The following is a 21493-nucleotide window of genomic DNA, read 5'->3' as shown; positions in this document are numbered from 1 at the left end:
AGAGCTCTGCAAGATTTGGAACTGCTCTGGGCTGTACCATCCAGAAGCACATTTACACCCATCCCAGCCCTCCTGTGTGTCACTCACCACTGCTATCCACCCAAGGGCAGGTATGCTTTCACTGACGGCTGAGAGGTGGTTGAACATTTTACTTCCTCTGTTCCTTTCTCTGAAGTTCTGGATTTCCTGAATCTTCTCTGATATTGGCTTGAGAAGCATTGCCACCTCATTCTGGGGGAAAAAAAATAAAAAAGAAATAAAAGAAGACGCTGCTGTTAACAATGGGGGGGTCCAAAAACACCCTGTGGTTTAATATTGTCCTCCCTGCCCACTGATTTAGGAGTTGGAAAGAAAGGTCATCATAAATTTCTGGATTACACTAACAAATTAATTATCTTCCTTTGGTTGCAGCAATAAAATGCACAGATATTAAGTATTTATAGTGTGTTGCAGCAAAAAATGTTCTCAGCACTTGCAGCGTTTTCACATGCTGCCCAGGTTAAGAATCATATAGACCCCATAGCAGAATGTTTGTGTTTTGCATGTGATATCCCTTGAACTTCTTGAGACTCTTTCCACTGGCTTGAGTTTTTCAGTTTTTCATGTTATTAATCGAGTTGTTCTTTCTAGAAGAAACACAAACAACTTGTTAGCAGCCTCTTATCATCTGGCAACAAGACTGAGAAATACACAGAAGGGAATATCAATTTCAGCTTTCCCTATCGGTATGTTTTAATGTTTTAATTTCCTTTAGCTGCAAGTAATGTGAGAGGATTTCATGGGAAACATACTGCCTGCAAGCCATGGTTTGGGGAAATTCTCCTGTGTTAATCAGAAACGAATGGTATCCAGGGGAATGACTGCTGAACGGAAGGAATAGTGTCTGGAGTGAAGAGAAAAACCGAATGAATGTAGAAGCTATCCAAGCTCTTTCCTGTGCAAAGTGAATGCTAATCACACTGGCCCCATGTCTCAGAAAAACTAATTTAGAGCACTAACTCACTGGGAAAAATTCTGCCACTCAGAAAACAGACGACTGAGGGACATGGAGTCATCAGTTCATCAGCAAAACAACTGCTACACCTTGCAACCCTATAACATTGCAAAAGTATGCTCACAGAACCCATATGATGTCCCACCAAAGACAGTGCACCATTCTGATTGTCCCAGGCACTTCACTTGAACATCACTCAGGATGTAGCAGAACTCTGCATTTTTTCTCACTTTTTCTAGGGCTACTTCTTTAATGGAATAGTGTGCTTGCTGGAGACAACTAATCCTTATGTTCTTGAGGACTAATGCTGTTATGACACACACAAGATGATGTGTGCATGTCCTGCTTGACCTCTGTCATCTGTAAGGTCTTTCTTTTCAGCCTTCCACAAGACCTCAGCCTTATAGAATTTCATGTCATCTTAAAACAAGCATGTCTGCTTTGGACCACCACAGGTCAAAAGACACTTCAAAAACATGACAAAAAGGGGTTCTGCATTATGAAAAGAATTTTGATCCATCTATGGAGCCTTAATATTTTAGTGGTAGTGTAATTCTGAGAAAGGCCTATGAATCTGAAATATACGGGGATATTTGATCTTCTCCTGCAACAAAGTGGGTTGGGAGAAAACAAATATTTACAGTATTACTGGGAAATGAAAAGATTTTTTGCTGATGACTTAATGACCAGCATAAGTCATTAAGTCTGAAAAAGCCCTGAAACCTCCATGATTTGTAGTTCTTAAAATCTGATTTTGTTGCCATAACATGATAACGCCTGCAGAAATTCTTCTTTCTAATTTTTGCTTGTTTACAACATGCTGCAGCTGGTTGGTTCTTTCTTATTTTCCAGGGAAATCTTTCAAGTATGACAGTAGCTAACAAAACTGAAATTTAAGAAAATGCTTGTTCTGCTTTGATATTATGCCAGTTTTCCTTCCATAAAGTCTAAGGGATATTACAGTCCATAGCTTACTGTGAATCTTCATGGCCCAGTTCCAGCCAAAGAGAATATCAGGTCTAAAAATATAGCTCCACAGATGCCTGGTATATCTAGACAGCACTGGGAGGCAGTACATTTCTGTGGATAGGGCACAGAAGTGGGAATCCATAAATGGGGGTTCTTTCTGCAGCTCTCCCATCAAATTTCCATCAGGTTGCAGAAAAACTGTGTTAGCTTTCTTCAATTTCCCAGATATGAAATAATGTTAATACAGCTGTTTTACTTTGTAGAATACTTTGAAATCTACAGATAAGAAGGCAAAATCAGGGTAAAATATTTTTCTGAATGACCCACAATGACCCACACCTCCTCCTATTCCTCCTAGAAAAAAATCCCAGACACTTTTCGGAGGATTTTCTATCAGTGGTATAGACAATTTCTGTCTCTCAGAACACAGGACTTAATCTGTCCAGTGAACCAACTGTTTATAAAAATGTAGTGGATTTATTTAATTTCATAGAAAAAGTCCCCTGTGTAAGTTTTAAAGGTGAAATATGTATTGCTAAGGAACGTAGCTTGAAGTAATCATTCCCTTGGCACTGCAGTGACACCAGAAAGAGCCACAAAGGGCCTGAGGCTTTGCTCAGCTCTGTCCCATGTGAGATGAACTGGTAGAGCAGGACAGCCTGCCGCCCCTTCACTCTGCACTCCTCCTGTTCTGCAATGGCTGCCCAAAATGTGTGTCTGTTTGTGCCAGCTTCTTGTCATATAAGTTTCTGTGTAAGGGTTGGACACAGGAACACAGACAGGCCTGCAAGGAATCACTTAATTGAGTTCTGTCTCAGTTCTAAATTTTTAGTTAGTGATTAAGCTGCAGATGAATTACAGTGTATATGGCATATGGGTATAGAAAGGCTCATTAATTCTGGCAGTAATCAGTATTGTTTGGCTTTAGAATGCAGAAACAGTTGTGTTGAGGGTTCTAGAAGAATAATCTCTTTATTGCAATGAATATTAGAACAGCTGACTGTTAATAAAATGTTTGTCTATACTGTATGTCTAAGAAAAAATGAATTCAAGGAGATGGATTGGAGCTGTTGGAAAAATCTCCAGCATGCCTTTGGCATGTGCTAGATAAAATTTCTTGTCATTTAAGACACAGCACAGTTGTTTAGCAGAAATTTAAGAGTCTCTATATAAACACCATTCCTATTATAATATCCATTTTGCTGAAATGTTTAAAAATGCAACATGGGCACAAATTAGAACCATCAGAAGTAATTCCCAGTATGCTTTTTTCCTTTTTTTAATAATGATTAAAACCAAATCGCCTTTTTAAATATGAATACCTGAACAATCAGCCAGCTTTGCTCCATGTCTTATAATTCTTATTAGAAATTCAAGAGCAGTAAGACTACTGCTGTGATTAGCCAAAACACTCCAAAAAACATACAGCATGCAACAAAAACTGCCTTCAGAGACTTAACACTTGCAGCCCAGTCTCATAAAATGGCCTGGAATTACCAGTATTCCAACAGATTGCACCGCACAGACTTTTCCGTGTTTCTGCAATAACCACATGAGAGGTCCCCCACATTTACAGGGCTGGGGCACATGGACGCTTCTTCAGAAAAATGGCCAAACTTTCAGGTTTTGCGATTTTTGAGATCTGCCTGTGAAGTCACACTAAATTGAGTATCTTGATTAATCTTTGACTGCTTGAGCAAGTGATTACTTGAAAATTTCAGCTTTAATTTGAGAAAATGGGTATTTTCTCAGGACCATTATTGTCCAGCAACCTACCAGCTTGAATCACAAAGGCATGAAACCCAGCAGGTAAATAAAAATACAATTTTTAAAGATTTTATGCATTTTTAAGCTAATGGTTTTGAGGGATGAGATTGTTTACTGAAGAATTTTTATGTTGAGGGGTGGCAACACAGTTCAGACCTCACTATTATAGTGTTTAAATCAACCTTATTATGAAAAAAACATGGCAAGAGAACAAATACCCTTTTAAGTTATGCTAACAGAGGGGTTGGCAACCTTTGGCATAGAAGCAGTAAAAGAAAGCTGAGAGCATTTGGGATCAGCAGCCCCTTTATTTTACTCAGCTGCAACCCGAACAGCATGACTACAACCTTTATTCCATGGTGTACAGTTCTGTTACCTTCTCCTGTCAGTTCAAAATCTCCATCATACTTACATTGTATTTTTCAAGGGCTTGTTTGAAACATAGAGTTGATTTGAATGAAGTGTCTCTGTGTTGCCACACAGTGCACCCTAATAGAATGATTCTGCAAAACAGTTGGTGCTGAGGCCTTGACATTCACACTATACATGTTTGGGGGGGGCTATTTTGGACTAGCTATAAATTGTGGCTTAGATGCTGTCTGGGAACCTATCTTCCATTTAACTTCATCAGAAATAAACCCACTTTGTACACCCTAGAACTGCTCTATAATGTGAATCATGACATAGTAAATGGGGCTGATTTGAAGGAGAAATACAGTCCCACTGTGAGCTAAAACACTAATGTAGACACAGCCATTATCTCTGCAAACAGCCTCATACAGTCCCATCCCACATTTCATCCTTTTCAGGGATGAAAGATATCATGGATAGACTCCGCCGCAATTGGTTCTAACAATTTAAAAGGTGAGCATCTGCTGGCAGCTGAGACTTGATTCCCTCTACTGTAAATGAAGAAAGAGATTTCCCTGAAGAATTCCTTCCACATATTAATAGATATTAGAAGACTATATGTTAGAAGACATTAAGAGATGTGAAGAAATGGACTCTAGAGGTGCTGCCCATTACTGTAAAGAGAGCCTAGAAAGACACCTTACACAACATTCCTACCTTGACAGTTGAAGTTGATGAGCAGAATGCCATCCTGTGTCTATAGGAATAAGATACTGGTAGCTTCAGTGATCACAGTGATATGCATTTCTGCTATAAGTGGCTAAGATTCTAGAACTGAAATAGTTTTTGATTAACTGTAATTTCCCATATTTTGTATTTTTTAAATCTGTAAAGAAGACTTTAAAATTTAAGTCTGTCTTTTCTTTGTATATATGTGACTTAAGAAAGGCCTGTCTTTTTTCTTGTAGCTGAGCATTCACAGTCTGGATGGAATCAGTGTTCAGATTAGGCTGAGGAACAACCTCTTTATTAGAGTATATAGAAAATGTATTTTTTTTTCAGAGGTGAATCCAGCTAGTTGGCAACTTTGAATGTCTCAATACTGCATCTGGATTCCTCAAATGACTACTTTTTTTTTTAATTATCATTTCCACAGAAAAATACCATCAGCTTTTGTTGGCGGCAGTCAAACTGTTCTTTTAGCACTGCCTATCTTCATCTCTCTCTATAGAATGTTTCACACTTGGTACCACAGTTTTGCTCTTCAAATGCAGTATAACCTACTACACCTTAATCCAGTGTTTCCTCTGCAAGCATCTTCTGATTGACAGTAGAGACCATCAGTGAGATTTTTCTCTGAGAACACTACATTTATGTCCCTCTAGTATTCTGATATTTTCAAGGTTCAAAGCTCTCCTCCTACCTAACTAGAGAGAGACTTTAATTTATTATGGCCTAGTTTTCTCTCACCGTAAATCTTCAACATAGTGGTATAACAAGTGTGTGATTTGTTGGTCAACAGTACAGATTTTGCCACTTCAACTCACTGCTGTGCAACAGCAGGACTATGACACAGAGAGACAAATCTGCAGAACTGTCTGGTCAGCTTCATCAGCACAGAAGCTTAGACACATTTGTGTGCTTCCAAAGTGACATAATTGGTATTTGGCTTTTATTCCTCTTAGATAGCACAAAAATTCTCAATCTAACAGCCAATATCAGCTGTAGCAATTTTGTCCTTTGTGGGAAAAAAACAGGGAAGACCAAACCATAACCCCACATGACAAATTACTACTTTAGTCATTTGTGGGTTTATTTTGAAATGTAAACTCTGAGGCAGGGCAAATGGAGAGGAATGCGAAAGACAAATAGCTTCTAACCAGTGGAGATATCCAGGGCCTCATACAAACTGCATGCATCAGTTTACAGCAGTGTGGAATCACACCCAATGCTTTTAGCCAGGACTTTGTCTGGTTTTTAAACGGACTTGAGCGCTCTCTATATTGTTTTCTTGTCCACTACAGCTCTCTGTGGGCAGTATTTTCAACAAGGAAGGGTCCTCCTGCTTCAGGCACACAGGCAACATCCCACAACTAATGAACAAGAACAATTACAGCCATGAACTGCTTTCAACTTTTTGATTGACTGCTCCTCAATCCTGCTGCTGTGATCATGGCCCATGTCAGTGGGGCCCAAGGCATTCCAGGTAGCAAGGTTCTGTTCAGCCACAGTTGCTTTGTTCACAGCATCTGAGATTTGCCTTTCATGTGGGGCACATCTAGAGACAGGGATGTTAGATGATGCAGGTTTCCATCCTTGGACATGCATAGGGTTCACTTGAGATTTCCCTAGGGAAAAGGGTAAGACTGCCAGGTTCATTAGGCAGTCCTGGAATCTGCATAACTTTCAGAATTGAGAAATCATTAGTTGTAGTCTGATTTAGACCAAAGTAAAATTAGAAAAAAAAAAAACAAAACAAACCTGTGAACTGAAAAGCCCTGCTGTTCAGTCACCTGTACCCTCAGTGCTTTCCCTTTTAGAAGGCTATGTGCAATCCATAAATCTGTGGAAACAACTGTGTAGACAGAGAAAGGAGAGTACTAGTTTGGATTTGTGTAGCAGAAATAAAGAATATGAAATAAAGAATACGATACTTAATGAGAAAGGAAGTGTGCTATCAGCTTAGGTCAGTAGGATCTCACACGGCACAGTTTGAATATGAACATTGCTACAGGGACTGAAAACTAGCCTGGTGATTTTAGGACATTATTTTAGGAACAGCAGAATTCCAACAGGGATCTGTAAGATCCCCAGAATTGCTTAGCAGGTATGTCAAACGAGGAGCTGGAGTACACAAGTACACTGAAGTACACAAGCTCAAGGGACCTTTGGTTACTGGAGCCTGACTCTTGCACAAAATGTGAACTGCTGGCGAGTCTGTGCCTGGGGGTGTTGGCACGAGCCAGTCTAGAGGTGTGCACTGGTGTGAACCTCTGCCTCTGTTTCTATTCTGTACAGGCTGGGAGATGTTGCACTGAGCCTTTCTGTATTCCCTGGATCCCTGGGCGTCTCTGGACCTTTTTATGGCTGAGTGTACTGTCCCAGGATAGAACTGAATTTCAAATGCATTCACCTTTTATTGACCTGGGAGTTTTGGCAAACAAGAGTGAAGAAAGAGAAATGCTACAAGGATACTTACAGAAGTTAACTACAAAAAAGGCACTGAGGTTCTGGAGCAGGTCCAGAGAAGGGCAAGGAAGCTGGTGAAGGGTCTAGAGGGTAAGTCCTATGAGGACTGGCTGAGGGAGCTGGGGTTGTTCAGCTTGGAGAGAAGGAGACTTGGGGTGGTACCTTATCGCTCTCTACAACTACCTGAAAGGAGGCTGTGGTGAGGTGGGGGTCAGTTTCTACTCCCAGGTAACAAGTGACAGGAGAAAAGAAAATGATCTCAAGTTGCACCAGGGGAGGTTTAGATTGGATCCTAGCAAAGATTTCTTCACTGAAAGGGTTGTCAAGCACTGGAACACACTGCCCAGGGAAGTGGTTGAGCCACCAACCCTCGATTAAAAGACATGTAGCTGTGGTGCTAAGAGACATGGCTTAGGGGTGGAGTTGGCAGTGTTAAGTTTATGATTGGACTTGATGACCTTACAGATCTTTTCCAACCTAAACGATTCTGTGATCTGAATATACAATGAGCTTGAGGCTGATTAAACACAGATGAGTGATTTTGAGACAAAATTATGAGATAACAGGTGCCAGAGGCTATCTGGACCTGACACTGAATAAGAGTTTGCAACAATATCCAAAAATGAGCCTGTGAACACTGTAAGGTGACTGGAAACTGTTGGTCCACCGCTGGGTCTGTGACCACATGCAGTTGTAGGCTTGCTGATAACAGTTTGGCAAGATTTGTCAACAGTTTGGCAAGATTTCAGAGAATCAGGAGCAGGGTAAGGGGTTTCCTTGCAAGCTCGAGACTTTCAGGCTCTGTCCATGTCACTCTTGGCACTTTCTGTGAGTTTGGGACCTGAGGACCTTAAAAGGACTGAAGCAAATTCTTCCTTAAGCTATTTCTAGATACAGAGGAGCAGGTTTGCAGCAGTCAACCAGCTGACAGAAAGGCAGCAAAACTGAGCTCAAGCTCTTTTGCATAAGAAAGTAATAAATTAACAGGTGAGGAGTACCCTGCTGTTCACACTTTTGGAAAACAGTAAGGGTCATCCCCTGTAAGTATGATAAAAAGTAGAGGGAAATGGAATAACATAAGAAAGACAAGGTAATTAGAAAATAAATCCTGCTAGGATGCAGCATAAGAAGTCCCAGGAGTCCTGTTATTGAAGTACTTTAAAACAGAAGAGAGAAGAAAATGAGCAATCCTACACAGACAGAGTGGGGAACTGTAAATTTTCATCTTTGATTTCTACATAAAAATTCTGAAAATGAGTCCTTTATTCAAGGATTTTTGCCACAATTATTCTAATACTACAATATATTTTTTTTTTTTGTTGGCTATAAAAAGTAAAAACTGAAGGATTTTTTCTGATGGGTCCAAGTTTAACTTCAAATACAGTTTCTTGGGTTTCTGTGGGGTGGAGTGTCCCTTTTCTAGGAAAAAAAAGGGAAAGCTGTCCTTTATCTCATACTTTTTTCCACCCCTCTCCTCCCACCTGTGTTCAGAATCTGGCTATTTAAGCTAGTTATTTAATTGGAATGTTTGTCTGCACAATGTTAGTAATTAAATCCATGAGCTTTGGCAGTCATATGAACTCAGCATTTTTTTAATGAGAAATTATGTAATCATTTATAGTCTGAACTGCATCTGCCATTTAAATCTGTTTGTAGTACTTCTTACCACGGGTATGTTCATCCTGCATATACTTATATTGAATCACAAAAATATTTACCTTATTAACTTGTTCCCAGCATAGGAACAATGGACCCCTCATTCCCTCAAAGCAACTCTTAAAATTGTTTGAACTTTTTAAGTGGAATGAAACAACTCTTGAAGAGAAGACAGTATTTGAGTCACCATTCACAAAGAATTCAGTGCAGTGACTTTAAGCAGCAATCTCATACGTTAGTATTCGCGAACTAAAAAACATTGTTAAACAGATAAACTTGCTCAGGAGCACTAAAAACTTTTAAAATTATTATACAATGAAATAAAAAAATGTTTTCATTAGAATTGTGTTTCGCTTAGACTATGGGGAACAGAAAATTCAGATTCAAAATTCAGATCCAAACTATTTCAGAACGTTTTGTGAAGGTTTATGTTAAAACCTGCCTTCTGAATTGCCCAAGCAACATGTAAGCATATGGTCTCAAAATAGCTTTTTAAACAGCTTCTCACAGATTATAGCAATATTCTAATTTATTTTTCCTTCTTCATCTTCTTTGTATTCTCTATACTCTCTTTTACTATTTATAATAGACATGTTTTTGTTTTAATGTTTGAAGTTTGGTACCAGATAATAATTTCTAATAAGTGGATGAACTGAAAAAACCCATCTTGCTGAATGAGCCTGTATCCAGCAGACATTAGCTGGGACATACACAAACAGGAATATCAACTGGTGATTTTGTCATGTGATCTCTTCCAGTGCACATACAAATATAGAACATGACCATAAAAAGTAACAGAACATGCTCTCTACGAAGTAATTTATTGCAGTTGATGCTAGATTGGTATGCCAGCTGGAATTACCTTCCCAGCTCCTACTATTTTCACATATACAGATAATAAAGGCTGTGCACTGCAACAGATTCCAAATGAAAAAATATCAACATTATTAACAAGATGCAAAACTCTGCAAAAGCAACTTTTAACAAGCTTAACTGTTTGAAAATGCTTGCTAGTGACTCATAGCAGGAGTCAGAGAGCTAAATGAATTCTAGGGCTTCATAGGAAAAAATACTGCTTTTTGTGCGATATACATTTCTCTCTTTGCTGAGCACAAAAAAAAATTCAAGGATTATTATACATATAGGAGCTTTCTTTTTGTTTGAATTCCTTATTCATTAGTTTGTAAGCTGCAAGAGCTGAGCTAATTTATTTTTCCAGTGCATTCTCCCCTCCCTCTTTTTTTTTTTAAAGGCACCATGTATGACATCCCAACATGACAGGAACTCAGTAAATCCCCTCAGTCTCCACACCGCTGTCTCTGAATGTCTACAAAGCTACTATGCCATAATCGCAACTCGCTGGCTCATTCACAGCTTTACATTATAAAGCAAACAGTCTAGACAGCTGAATGACAGAATTACTCTCTTTTTCTCTTGCATTTATAGATATGCTGTCATCTTCATTTGCTTTTCTCTACTCTGTGCATTCTGATACACTAATGATTAGCTTTCCTGTTTGGATTCCACACTGACTCTGTGGCTCTAGGCTATAAATACAACCAGAGCCCAGATGACATCATGTCAATAAAGGTCCTGGGGAGCAGGGGGGAGGACCCCTACTTCCTTCCTTCTCCTGGTTAGCTGGTGGTAACCAGCTTTTTCAAAATGGTTAACCAATCTGGCTTTACAATGGGATATTTTTCCTCATTGACATGGACATATAAAAAGCCTAACTCCAGGAACCATCACTCTCTGCAGTGGGAAAAAAATGTTGAATTTATACAGAATAGGCAGCTTTCAATTATTTTCAGATCTGTCCACAGTGTAATTGAATTATTTCTGTGCAAGAAATAAATGCAAAAAAGAGAAAAAGAATGAATAGCAATATGTGTTTGAATGCGTATAAAAGACACGCACCTAATAGTTTAAAAAAAAAAAAACTTAGGTAACTGGACTGGGTTTGTTCTCACTGAGAAAGAAACTTTAGTCTGTACTATGCCTGGTATTTTAACATTGGAATGATGTGTACACACATTTTTTTTTAGCTTGTTTTGTTGTCATTTTTAAATGGAATTTCTAAACTTTACAGCTGAAAAAATCTCAAAGCCTTGACTTGAGGTCAGAAAGTTGTAAAGATAAGAGAGAATCAATTGCCATTCTTACTGGAAAAGCTGAGAAAATCACAGATAGCACATCACCACAGTAGGCCAAACCATGACCTACAGCCTTTACTCGAACCAGAGCTGGGACAATCCCAACACTTCAGAACATTGCATTCCATTATGGGCCATCGGAAACTGTTCACTGGGGAATAATTTACCTATGAGCATGGAGAGTTTTGTGGGCCACTGGGTCCAGTTGTATTCACAGACAATATAAATTACTGCTTGAGGCCTGTACCAATGGGAATTTTGCCTGTTCTCTGTGAGTCATGACCCACTTTTACTCTCTTAGATCAGGGACAGCTGGAAAAACAACTGATCTCTTCTTGCTTGGAACTCTAAATCTTGCCTGGAATATCTGCTTTTTTTCTTTGCCTTGAATACCCTTGCCATTGAGACACACTGATTAGAAAAACTTTTAATTTGTGCCTCTAAGAACAATAGCGACATCAAAAAATCAATAATTTATATCATGGGCAGAGAGTTCTGATTTGAAAATAGGGAGTTTAATGCATTTTGTAGTGGGGAGCTAATGCAAAAAGGCTGAACTGAAGGCCATGGAGAGACTGCAAGTGAAGACTTCATTCTCTGCATACTCCAAGGTGGTCCCACACTCGAGGGTGGTCCCACAGAAGGGCTACATGATTGCTATTCCCAGGAATGATACAGTGCTATTGGCCCTGTGCCCTCTAGAAACTACAAATGAGATTTCATAACAATTCCACAGCTTCCCTGAGCTTTCTAGTTGTGAGGGGAGGATTTAAATAGTTGCCACTAAAATAAGTATATAAATCAACATGATAAAAGTGTTTTTTTCATTTTCTTGACAAAATGCTTTGCCTTCCTTCCAGAATTGGCCTAACCTGGACCTCAGCTTGGAGAATACTGAGTCTACAGGCCAGTATTGATTTTTCTATCACTAGCTTATACCCTGACTTTTATGTCTGTCGTAGAGCATCCCTGGGGACTAGCAAAAAGCCATTCTATTCCACGGCATTTACAGTTTCCAGAGAAACACTGATCCCACTTACAGCCACAAAGTGGAAACCTCTTTTGCTTTCTTTAATGATCTTATATGTATTAGTACAGAAAAGGTTCTTAACCCTGAACCATGGCTTTCTGATTATTACCATGCTTATAAAAGTGAAAGCAAGCCTCTAAGTGCACTGTATAAATAACGTAACAAATAAAAGCAAATGCAGAACTTGATGACATATAGGAATACAGGCTTTTAAATATGCTGCCTCTTGAAACTCTAGGTCACTTTCCTTACCTCTTGAGGTTCTTGACACTGAGATGCTAACACCAGGAAAGATCTCTGCGCTTGGAAAGCAGCACGTACCATCTCTGCCTGTAACAAAAGGAGGAATACAAATTAAACCTTAGCCTGTAACCTCCAATGCTTCTTCTTGGCAGCTCAGAGTCAAGTATGACAGCTCAAATCTTTCTTGCTGCTTCTCATCTAAATCACAGCAGAGTTGACTGGAAGTAATGTATTACAGTACTGGCTTAGCTATAATTTTTTTTTACATCTAAGATTAAGTTCCCTATCTTTCTCAGATAGGAAATACAATGAGTTGGTATGCAGGCTTTTGGTTATAATTTCTAAGATTAGTCACAGGAGGACTTAATTTTAACACTTCAGAGGATGTCTAGGCATTTTAATGGTGATGCTTATACCCAAGTGCACGGTAAGAACTTATTACCACTACAAACAGCAAACTGCAAACTTTCTGTTGAACTGGAACTTAGGCTGTAGTGCTGTTTAAGAAGAGTTGAGCTTGGCACATTTGCTGAGGGACTATGCTCTAATTAATTCCTTGCCTGTCATCTGTAGGCAGACTCTAAGATTGATGGCTATGAGAGATTGTGGCTGAAGGTTTTTGGGCAATTTTCCCTCACAGAACTCTAGAATTTGGGTACAGCATGTTTACATGCTACCAGTGGGGATGGGAGGTAAATCTCTATACTCCTGGGTGTTCCCTACTGATCAAATTTCTGGTCCTTTTTGTTTATTTGAACCCTGCACATTTTCTGAACATTCTGATTAGAATCAGAATTTCAGTATCCCTATACCTCATCCAGGCAGATGAGCAGTGACTACGAGAAAGCGTTACTGGTATAGAAAAGAGTGATTCATAACTAGTGTATATTGCTAAATAAAGATCAAACCAAACCAAATGCTGTTAAGTTAATCCAATATGAATAGGTACATTTATAATCACTTTGTGAAAGGGTGGGAAAGCTCATGCTGTTTTTCCTTGAGGTTTTTTCAATCTAAAAAGAAAACAAGGAAATTTTATATACAGACCTATATGGATGCAACTTAAAATACATAAAAGACAGGAAATTTGAAGTGGTAGAAAAGTAAAACAGCCAAATTGTGTTTATTCATCTTAAAATGTGATGGCATGAATAAAACATGATCTGTTAGGATGAAAATCAGTTCATGGAAGATGGTAAAAGAGACCCAACTTGGACAGTATTTGAGAGAAGGGGATAATATGGTCTGACAGGCTAAGATTTGGAAGGGTCTAATCATCTCTATAAATAGATAGAGAAATAAATAATAAGGGAACTTGTATGAGCATAGGAGACTTAAATTTTCCAGACAGAGACATAAATACCATCAATAATAGCAAGGTTTAGATATTCTTAGATATTTCAGATGACTGACTTTTTGGTACAGAAATTCATAAAACAACAAGGTGTGGGTTATTTTAAGCTTGGGGGCGGGGTTTGTGAGTGTGTGAGGAGAACCTTGTAGAACAGCTGAGCAAAAACTGATGTTCCTGAGGAGGAAGTGATTATGAATGAATTCAGAGCTTCTTAATTTGCAAAATGGACAAAAATAAATCTATAGCTAAGGCTTGGTACAAGGCAAAATTTTAGAAAATAGAAAAATCAGTGAAATAACATGATTGCTCTGAGGACCTTAATGATTTGAATGCAGGAAAGGATGGATTTACATTAAGAATGGAAATAATCTATGTGCGCTAGGCAGGAGGGAGAAATTGTAGGAAAGAGCTAGAGTCTCTGAATGAATAAATAACTAAAGCAACATACTAAGAATAGATACAAAACCTCCAAAGAGTGAGAAGAAGCCTTGATTATAAAGGAGAATTCTTCTGCATGCATTATAATATATACAAGCAAAGGAATGATGGATAAAGGTCTTATTCAACTGTACCTTGCACAGAAAAGTAAAACAAAGGCATATTATTTTTAACTACTGGAACAATAAAGAAATAAAGCAATGAAGTAAGGCCATGACACTGATCTGAAGGGTAAGCTGGGGCATGCCTACATTATTCTTAATGTACAGCTTACCTGTTGTTGAATAAATGCTTTTCTCCAATTTCAAGGAACTGATGTACACAAAGATATTGAAAGGATAGCCAAGGAAAATGATGATAAATCAATGGGAATTAGATCATTTGAAAGAGAAGTCAAATATATGCAGCTTAGTGTGACAAAACCATTGGGTCCATATTATTTTTTTCTAGAGTACTGAAGACACTGAAAGATGGAAGAATAAGTAGAAAAGATTTTAAATATATATCATTTGGAGATGGTATTAGATGACAGAAGTATGCAATGACGAATTGGGCAAATACACCCAAGAAGAGGGGGGGAAAAGTATGTCAAGTTATATCATGATTGTTAGTTTGACCTCAGCACCATGAACATTTAAACCAGATTTGAAACAAGTGATTAAAAACACATATGAATATTAAAAATGGGAGAAATTACAATGACATTATCTGTGTTTAAAATCATTACTTTGTTTCTTAGAAAAGGATAATATGTCAGATCTTGTATATTTAGATATCATATAAAATGCTTATTGTCCTCATAGGAAACTCATACTTTGATGGCAGCGATGCAAACTAGTATTAAAATTATTCAGTTGGATAAGAAGCTGGATAAACAGAGGCAATAATAGTGTATATTTGAGAGGAGGAAAGTTGCTAGTTGTGTTTCTCAGAGATTAGCTTTAGGAGCAATCAATATGGTTATTAGTGTCCTAACAGGAAGAATTAGGTGTGCACTCATAAAATTCATAGGAAACACAAAGTTAGGAGGTTTTAACATGGTCAAGAAGGACTCACTCATCACTTGAGAAGGGTAAGACGATTTTGTTGGCACAGGTAATATGAATTGGATTAAATTTAACAGTCCTCCCCTGCTGCCCCTTCTAGGTGTAAACATGGAACTGATTAATTGGAAATACTGAAGACTGGAAAACACAAGTGTAAAAGCCAGGAGGGTGGCTTTGTGAAAAGAGCTTATGCAGTTCTACAGTGGATGTAGCAAAGTATTTTCAGTAAAGCTACAGAAGTGTTCGTACTGTTGGAGAGAACCTCCTCTGGAATTGTGTGCAAAGCATTATTCACCTGCATTAAAAATGATGAGCTTAAATCAGAATTGACACAGAGACAACCTACTGGGATGTTTAGAGCAATGAGTATCTGTCATACAAAGATAAATTTTCAGTTTCACTTGCTTTGCTTAGCAAGAGTGGCTAAGGAATATGAGGATTCTTTCTCAAAGACAATGCAAATAATAGAGAATGAAGAAAAGGTCTGAAAACTGGGTCATGAGTAAACATAGTCTCAAATTTAGAAGCTTTCCAACAATCCAAAAAGTGAAGTTCAGAAGGGACCTTTTAAATTCCTATAAAGAGGTAGAATTATTTTAAGAGAGAGCTTTAGATGTTGATCAAACAGATAATAAACATGAGCAAAGAGTCCTTAGATATCGAAAGTTGAGATTGTTTATTGAGTTTTTGAACATATACTGAGCTGTAACATCAATAAGGTTTGAAAAATGTGTCTGGTACTTTGTTTGCACTGCACTAAATACATGTAGGGGACCCCTGGTGGCCTAGTGGCTAGCGTGCAGGACTCTCACCTCTGCGACCCAGGTTCGAATCCAGCCAGTCCCCCGGGCAGATGGAGTCCGTTAGGCCTGTGAGGCCATCCATCTATGAGAAGGTCACTCTAAACAAACCTACGTCCTGAGGACCTCACTGCCATTGTCCAAGCTTGCTTGGCCCCGGCAGATGAACCTTAGGATTAAAGGGTGGGCTCAGTTCAGCGCAGGCTGTGTCTCACCTAAAAAATCCATTGCGCAGGCTGGAAAGGTAAAAGACCTTTCCCCAAATCTTCGTTCGCGAAGACTGGCCATTATTATTATTATTATTATTACTAAATACATGCATTTGGGATCCCAGTGGTTGCTCAAGGAGGCCAAGCAGGAATTTTTTCTCCACTCAGAGCATACAGTAACAACTGGTTTCTTGTCTGATTGTTCATCTCTTTCTGATGAAGTACTGGAATTTGGTCAGAGCTGGAGACAAGACTGTTGGATGACACACACATTGATGTTCCTAAAAGACTGGCATTCCTTGAGTATGCCTCATACATGTTTCTTGCTTGTCTGACAGATGTGAAAACTATGGTTGGATGTAGAATCAGGATGCACTTTTCCTCCAGACTTGTATTACTCCTTCTCCACTACTGCAAAGTGTGGCCAAGGCCACTTTCTCAAAATGTCTGGCAGCTGTCTTTAAGAAATATTCTGCTATTGAAGGCACCCAAGCCAATGGTAACATTCTTTTGAGTTACATGTGGTACATTTAAAGGGTGGCTTTTTGCATTTTTTTTATTATCTGAAATTTATTACAAGATGTTGGAAACATTGAGTGGTCAGTGGACTAGATATTGATTGCAAGGCTTGTGCTGTATGCCCAAAATTTATCCAGTCCAAAAAGCTTATAACTGTGTAGGGATCAGAGCAGTCACAGCTCTCACCTCTGAATTCAAATCTTAATCAAAGGATCATGCTAACACAGTATTTGCATTTTACAAGAAGAATTTTATAAGACTTCTGCCACAGTTACTTCCTTCTTTCTGCAACAGCTTTAAAAATAGCTTTCAGAGTTTCACTGTTTCTGAGCATGAAGTACTTCTTTCCATGCATCCCATCAAAGTACTAGAAGAGCTTCTTCTCATTAAGAATGCATCAGTTCAGTCCATCACCATTCCAGTTCTTTCTTACAGGCTTTGAAACATGACACTTCATTGCTACCTCCTTCTGCTTAGCAGGCAGGCTGTGTAACTAAGCAGAGAGCACTACACTTTTAGAGGGAGATGACACTTTCATTAGACCCCCATACCCATACTCATTAATGAGTGAAAATGGAGCAGGGAGGATTTTTCTCAACAACTTGTGCAGCTCAGCCAAAAGACTGCCACAGAACAAATCAGCTGAACCTTATTCAGTTATACTGATTTACAGTAATGAAGCCTGAGTGTCAAAAATGCATAGGAATCATGAGCAAATTTATCACAGTAGAGTAGACCACAAACTCGCACACATCTGTCTGCAGACAAAAATGGGCATATTTTGGAGGAACAGATAACTAACATCTGAAAACTCTGGGTAATCCTTTTGGCATTCTTGGTATTATGCATGGACACATCAATCATCAAACAGATTCCTCAGATGAGGAAGGAAGCAAGTTCATTAAAGCTTTTCCTACTCCGCTTTTACCAGTTTGTTCCAGAGGCTAGAGGAGATGGCTGTGACTTTGGACCTGAATGCCAGGACCATGTGGCATTCCATACACCACCTCAATTTCCCCACCAGTAAATTGTGGAATAAGGCATCTTAATCCTTTACTTCACGTGTATTTGACAGCTGACTTAGGTGACTGATATGGCTGGAAGAGCCAAAGTCTGACACGTATGCCATGACAGCCCAATTCCATGCCTGTGGAAACCTGTGGCAGTGACCCCTCTGTCACCATTGCAGTAGCAGCACAGACAGGCCTCTTCCCAGTTATGCCTCCAGAAGTTAATGGAGGAATCATATTTACTTACAAATCACCTGTTTAATAGCAACTGGTTTAACCTTCTCTGCCACAATATAATGCCAACTTCTGGTATTTCCCAGAAGCCACTGCTTGAAAAATTGCCAGAGGCTCTGTGAGAGATGTTTAATGAAGACAATGCTTCTGACCTGTTTGAAGAAGCATGAGTACAGATTTCATCCAGACTTGCACTTTCAGATTGAGTAGATGTAGATGCACTGAACTTGATGCTTAAACTACCAGTTTGCTTTGGCAAACTGCAGTTCTCCAGAGCAGATGTGATTTTAGGATCTGTCTTTCATTTTCAATGTTCTATTCAATCTAAGTTGACCATCACTATGGTATCCAAGCAATAAAAAATATAAATATTATTTATGTCACAACAGCTTGGCAAACTGCAAGAACAAACAAGCTCATGCATTCAGATCTCAAGTTACATGTAAATTCAGTATTTGAAAAAAATAATAGAACTAAATAGAAGTAAGAGAAACAAACATAGGATTTCCTAATGACATTCAGTCATGAAAATTACCCTATTGACCTTATAATATTAAATTTGTCAAATGCTATTGTATTTAATACCATATTTCCTCAGAGTCATAGCACTGAAAAGCACAATGTAAATATCAGAATCCCCTGGACTTCTGTTGTTGGAGAATACTACACATCTACATATATATATATACATGCTAACTTTAACAGTGATAATTTGCAAATCAAAATACAGTTCTATATATATTTTTGATTTCCAAAATATACTTAATGTCTTTAACCTGAAACAAAATAGTAAAGAGGACATGAGGGAATAGATCTGGGATTTAGTGATCCAGAGTTCTAAATGTAGTTTCTGCAGAAATAATTTTGGGTCCTTTGTGTCTAGCAAAAGACACAATGACTGACAGCAAGTGACAACTACAGATGGAGCTTCCCTGTTTTGAGCAAAGACCCCAGCATTTCTCTAAAAGGGACAGCACTGACAGAGGAAGAGAAACAGTTTATCTTTTACATTCTGCTTTCAAAAGCCTCTTCAAAGCAAAGTGGTGAAGTGGCTGATGGCTTGAAGGGAGAGGAAAGAAATGGAAATAGAATGGAGTTTAGATTAAATATGGGGCTGCCATAGAAACTATCCAGGCCTACTGAAGAGACAGTATTTATTTTGTACAGCTAATTGGTTGATACAGTTTTTTTAAAAACTAGACCAAGAGCCGAAGAGTTAGTGGCAGTTCTCCAAACAGAGAACTTTTTATACTGGAAAAGGAAAGAAAGAAAAAAACCTGTCACCTTTCTCTTAACAGTCCATGCAGAAAACAGGGTTGAAATTCAAGTTAAAATTGAAGTCAGAGGGAGATTTGCCATTGATTTTGATAAAGCCAAGAGCCACCCCTGATATTTTCTATTTTCAGACAGATACATTTGACTACCGCCAATCAGTTGTCCTCTATTACAGGGGTTTTTTTAGTGTTTTTTAGCCTTCATGGCTGTCTATATTAGGGAATTTTTGTTAAAATTTCTCAGCATTGCTACTACCTTTGCAGTACCAGTCAGTGCTATCAATTGTATCAGTGTTGGTCTCTCTAGATGTTTATATTTGCCAGTGTATTAAACACTGTATCATGTGACTGTGCACAGTGCTAGTCAATATTACTTATTTGTTATTTAAGAGTAGCATCCGTATCTAGGTTCATTAACTTTACCTTTTAGTAAGTTTGACTTTGACTTAAACCACTCAGAGTTCTTATCTGGTGGAGCTCAAACCATACTGGTCATAAAGATCTTTCAGTGCTAATGACGTAAGACAGGTGGATAGAATTGTTTGGGGTAAATTGTTACTGCCATTTTACTTCTCCGCATGAAACATGAACTGGACAGATGTACTGGAGTAAAGGGATATTTAAAGCCACAACAGTTGGTTTTACATTAATTACAATATTATTGCCTTGGGTAAATGGGTTCTGCGTCTTTTGCACCAATAAAATTTGCCAGTGTTCCAGAATTGCCTCTAAACTCTCTCAGTTTTAAATGACTTGAATTTTTCTGATTGATCTCAAGGGACTGTTAACTTTCAAACCTAATGAATACTGTTAAACATGTCAGCTTTGTTAAATAATTAATTATTAATATTGGTAGCAGAAGCAGTCAAGTAATCTGTCACTGTTTCAAACAGATATAAATATTTGGCTTTAGGGCCATTGTGGCTACTGATTATTGCCAAGTGAAGCAATAGGAGATTGTATTCACCAAAAATGTCTCAAATAACCTTTGCCATCCATTAGAGAAGAAGAACAAGTCCAGACCAAAGCTGCTGACCAGCTGATGCTCTCCTAAAGCTCAGGCTGCTTTTTTGTCTTCCAGATTCACAAACTCTTCATGAATATGTTTTTCAACAGTCAAATATCTGCAACTCTCTTGAACTCTGTTCATTTCAACTTTTACATGAAAGTTCCAAAATCAGATGTAATGTACTGATAATTAGGGATTCCAGAAATTCAGCATAGAAAAATACTGAGAACTCTATGTAAAAATAAATAGTCCACACATTAATGAAGATGCCTATTTACAGACTAAAGTAGTGTGGCTTTTTTTCAATACCTTTCTGAACAGTTTTGAAAATGTTCAAGAATTCAAGTTTGCCATTTACATTGCAGACTGCTGTCTTCTGCGAAGAGTCAGTCGCCTGCTAAGAGATTTCAAAGCTGTCTCACTGCACAGCACATTTTTAAAAGCCTCAACATCAGTAGAAGTAAAAGATGCTATTGGCACATTGCAACATCTGATCTAGTTCTAAGCACCCAGTCCCTGGTGCTTATCTACAGACTGGACAACCCCAGAATTGTTTGTCAGCTGTGTGGGGATTTGTGATGACATTTTCTGCCTTATAATATGTAATTAGTGATGATCATAGAAACAAATGATTGATAAAAAGAGCCAAACATTTTAAAAACAAATGTAAAAACATCATAAGAAGGAATTGCTTTTCTACAGTGCAGAGGAAGCATCACTGAAATCTATATTAGGCCACTATTGTTGTCTTTTCCAGTGGAAACAAATGAAACTAACATAATTACATGAATATTCTTTGTATCACATGTCAAAGATTATGCAATAACAAAATGTAACTTTTTTTGTAATCAGTATTAGGGAGAGTAGCAGCACCCCAACCTGCACAGGCATTTGTGGAAGCTTACCACAGTCTTCTGAGAGAGTCTTCTAGCTCTTTATGATGACTAGCCTACAAAAGCAAACAGGTTTCTCAAAGAGAGGTGAGAAGGGAAAACCAGCCCAATTCAGGATTTCACTGAAGAACAGAAAGTGCGGTACATTGAACTTTCGCACACTTTCAAATTTTCTAGTTTCTACTATTAGTTGGAGCTACAGTCTGTATCTCTGAAAGTGTGCATTACTTCTTTAAATAAACAGGAACCACATACCATGTACTGAAGAATGAAGTCCAAGCTTCGGTTATTATTAAGATCACCAGTTTTAAAATTCAGGTTCCTTTTTTTTTCCTCATGGACATCTGAGCTCAGA

At 38.3% G+C, this 21493-nt stretch overlaps 1 protein-coding gene across 4 annotated transcripts in view; it reads right to left on the bottom strand.

Moving 5' to 3' along the window:
• Positions 1 to 21493, bottom strand: part of CAP2 (cyclase associated actin cytoskeleton regulatory protein 2) — a 69859-nt gene that overhangs the window by 22895 nt on the left and 25471 nt on the right. For all 4 annotated transcript variants that reach the window (XM_027676144.1, XM_027676146.1, XM_027676148.1 and 1 more), the window contains 2 exons: positions 12362 to 12439; positions 88 to 231 (listed from right to left, as the gene is read on the bottom strand). In XM_027676144.1, coding sequence (XP_027531945.1) covers positions 88 to 231; positions 12362 to 12439 — 222 coding nt within the window. The remainder of the gene's footprint in view (positions 1 to 87; positions 232 to 12361; positions 12440 to 21493) is intronic.

This window comes from Neopelma chrysocephalum, unplaced genomic scaffold (genome assembly GCF_003984885.1).
Source record: "Neopelma chrysocephalum unplaced genomic scaffold, ASM398488v2 Primary Assembly neopelma1_26b, whole genome shotgun sequence".
Lineage (NCBI taxonomy): Eukaryota > Metazoa > Chordata > Aves > Passeriformes > Pipridae > Neopelma > Neopelma chrysocephalum.
This window is presented reverse-complemented; position numbering and strand designations above follow the sequence as displayed.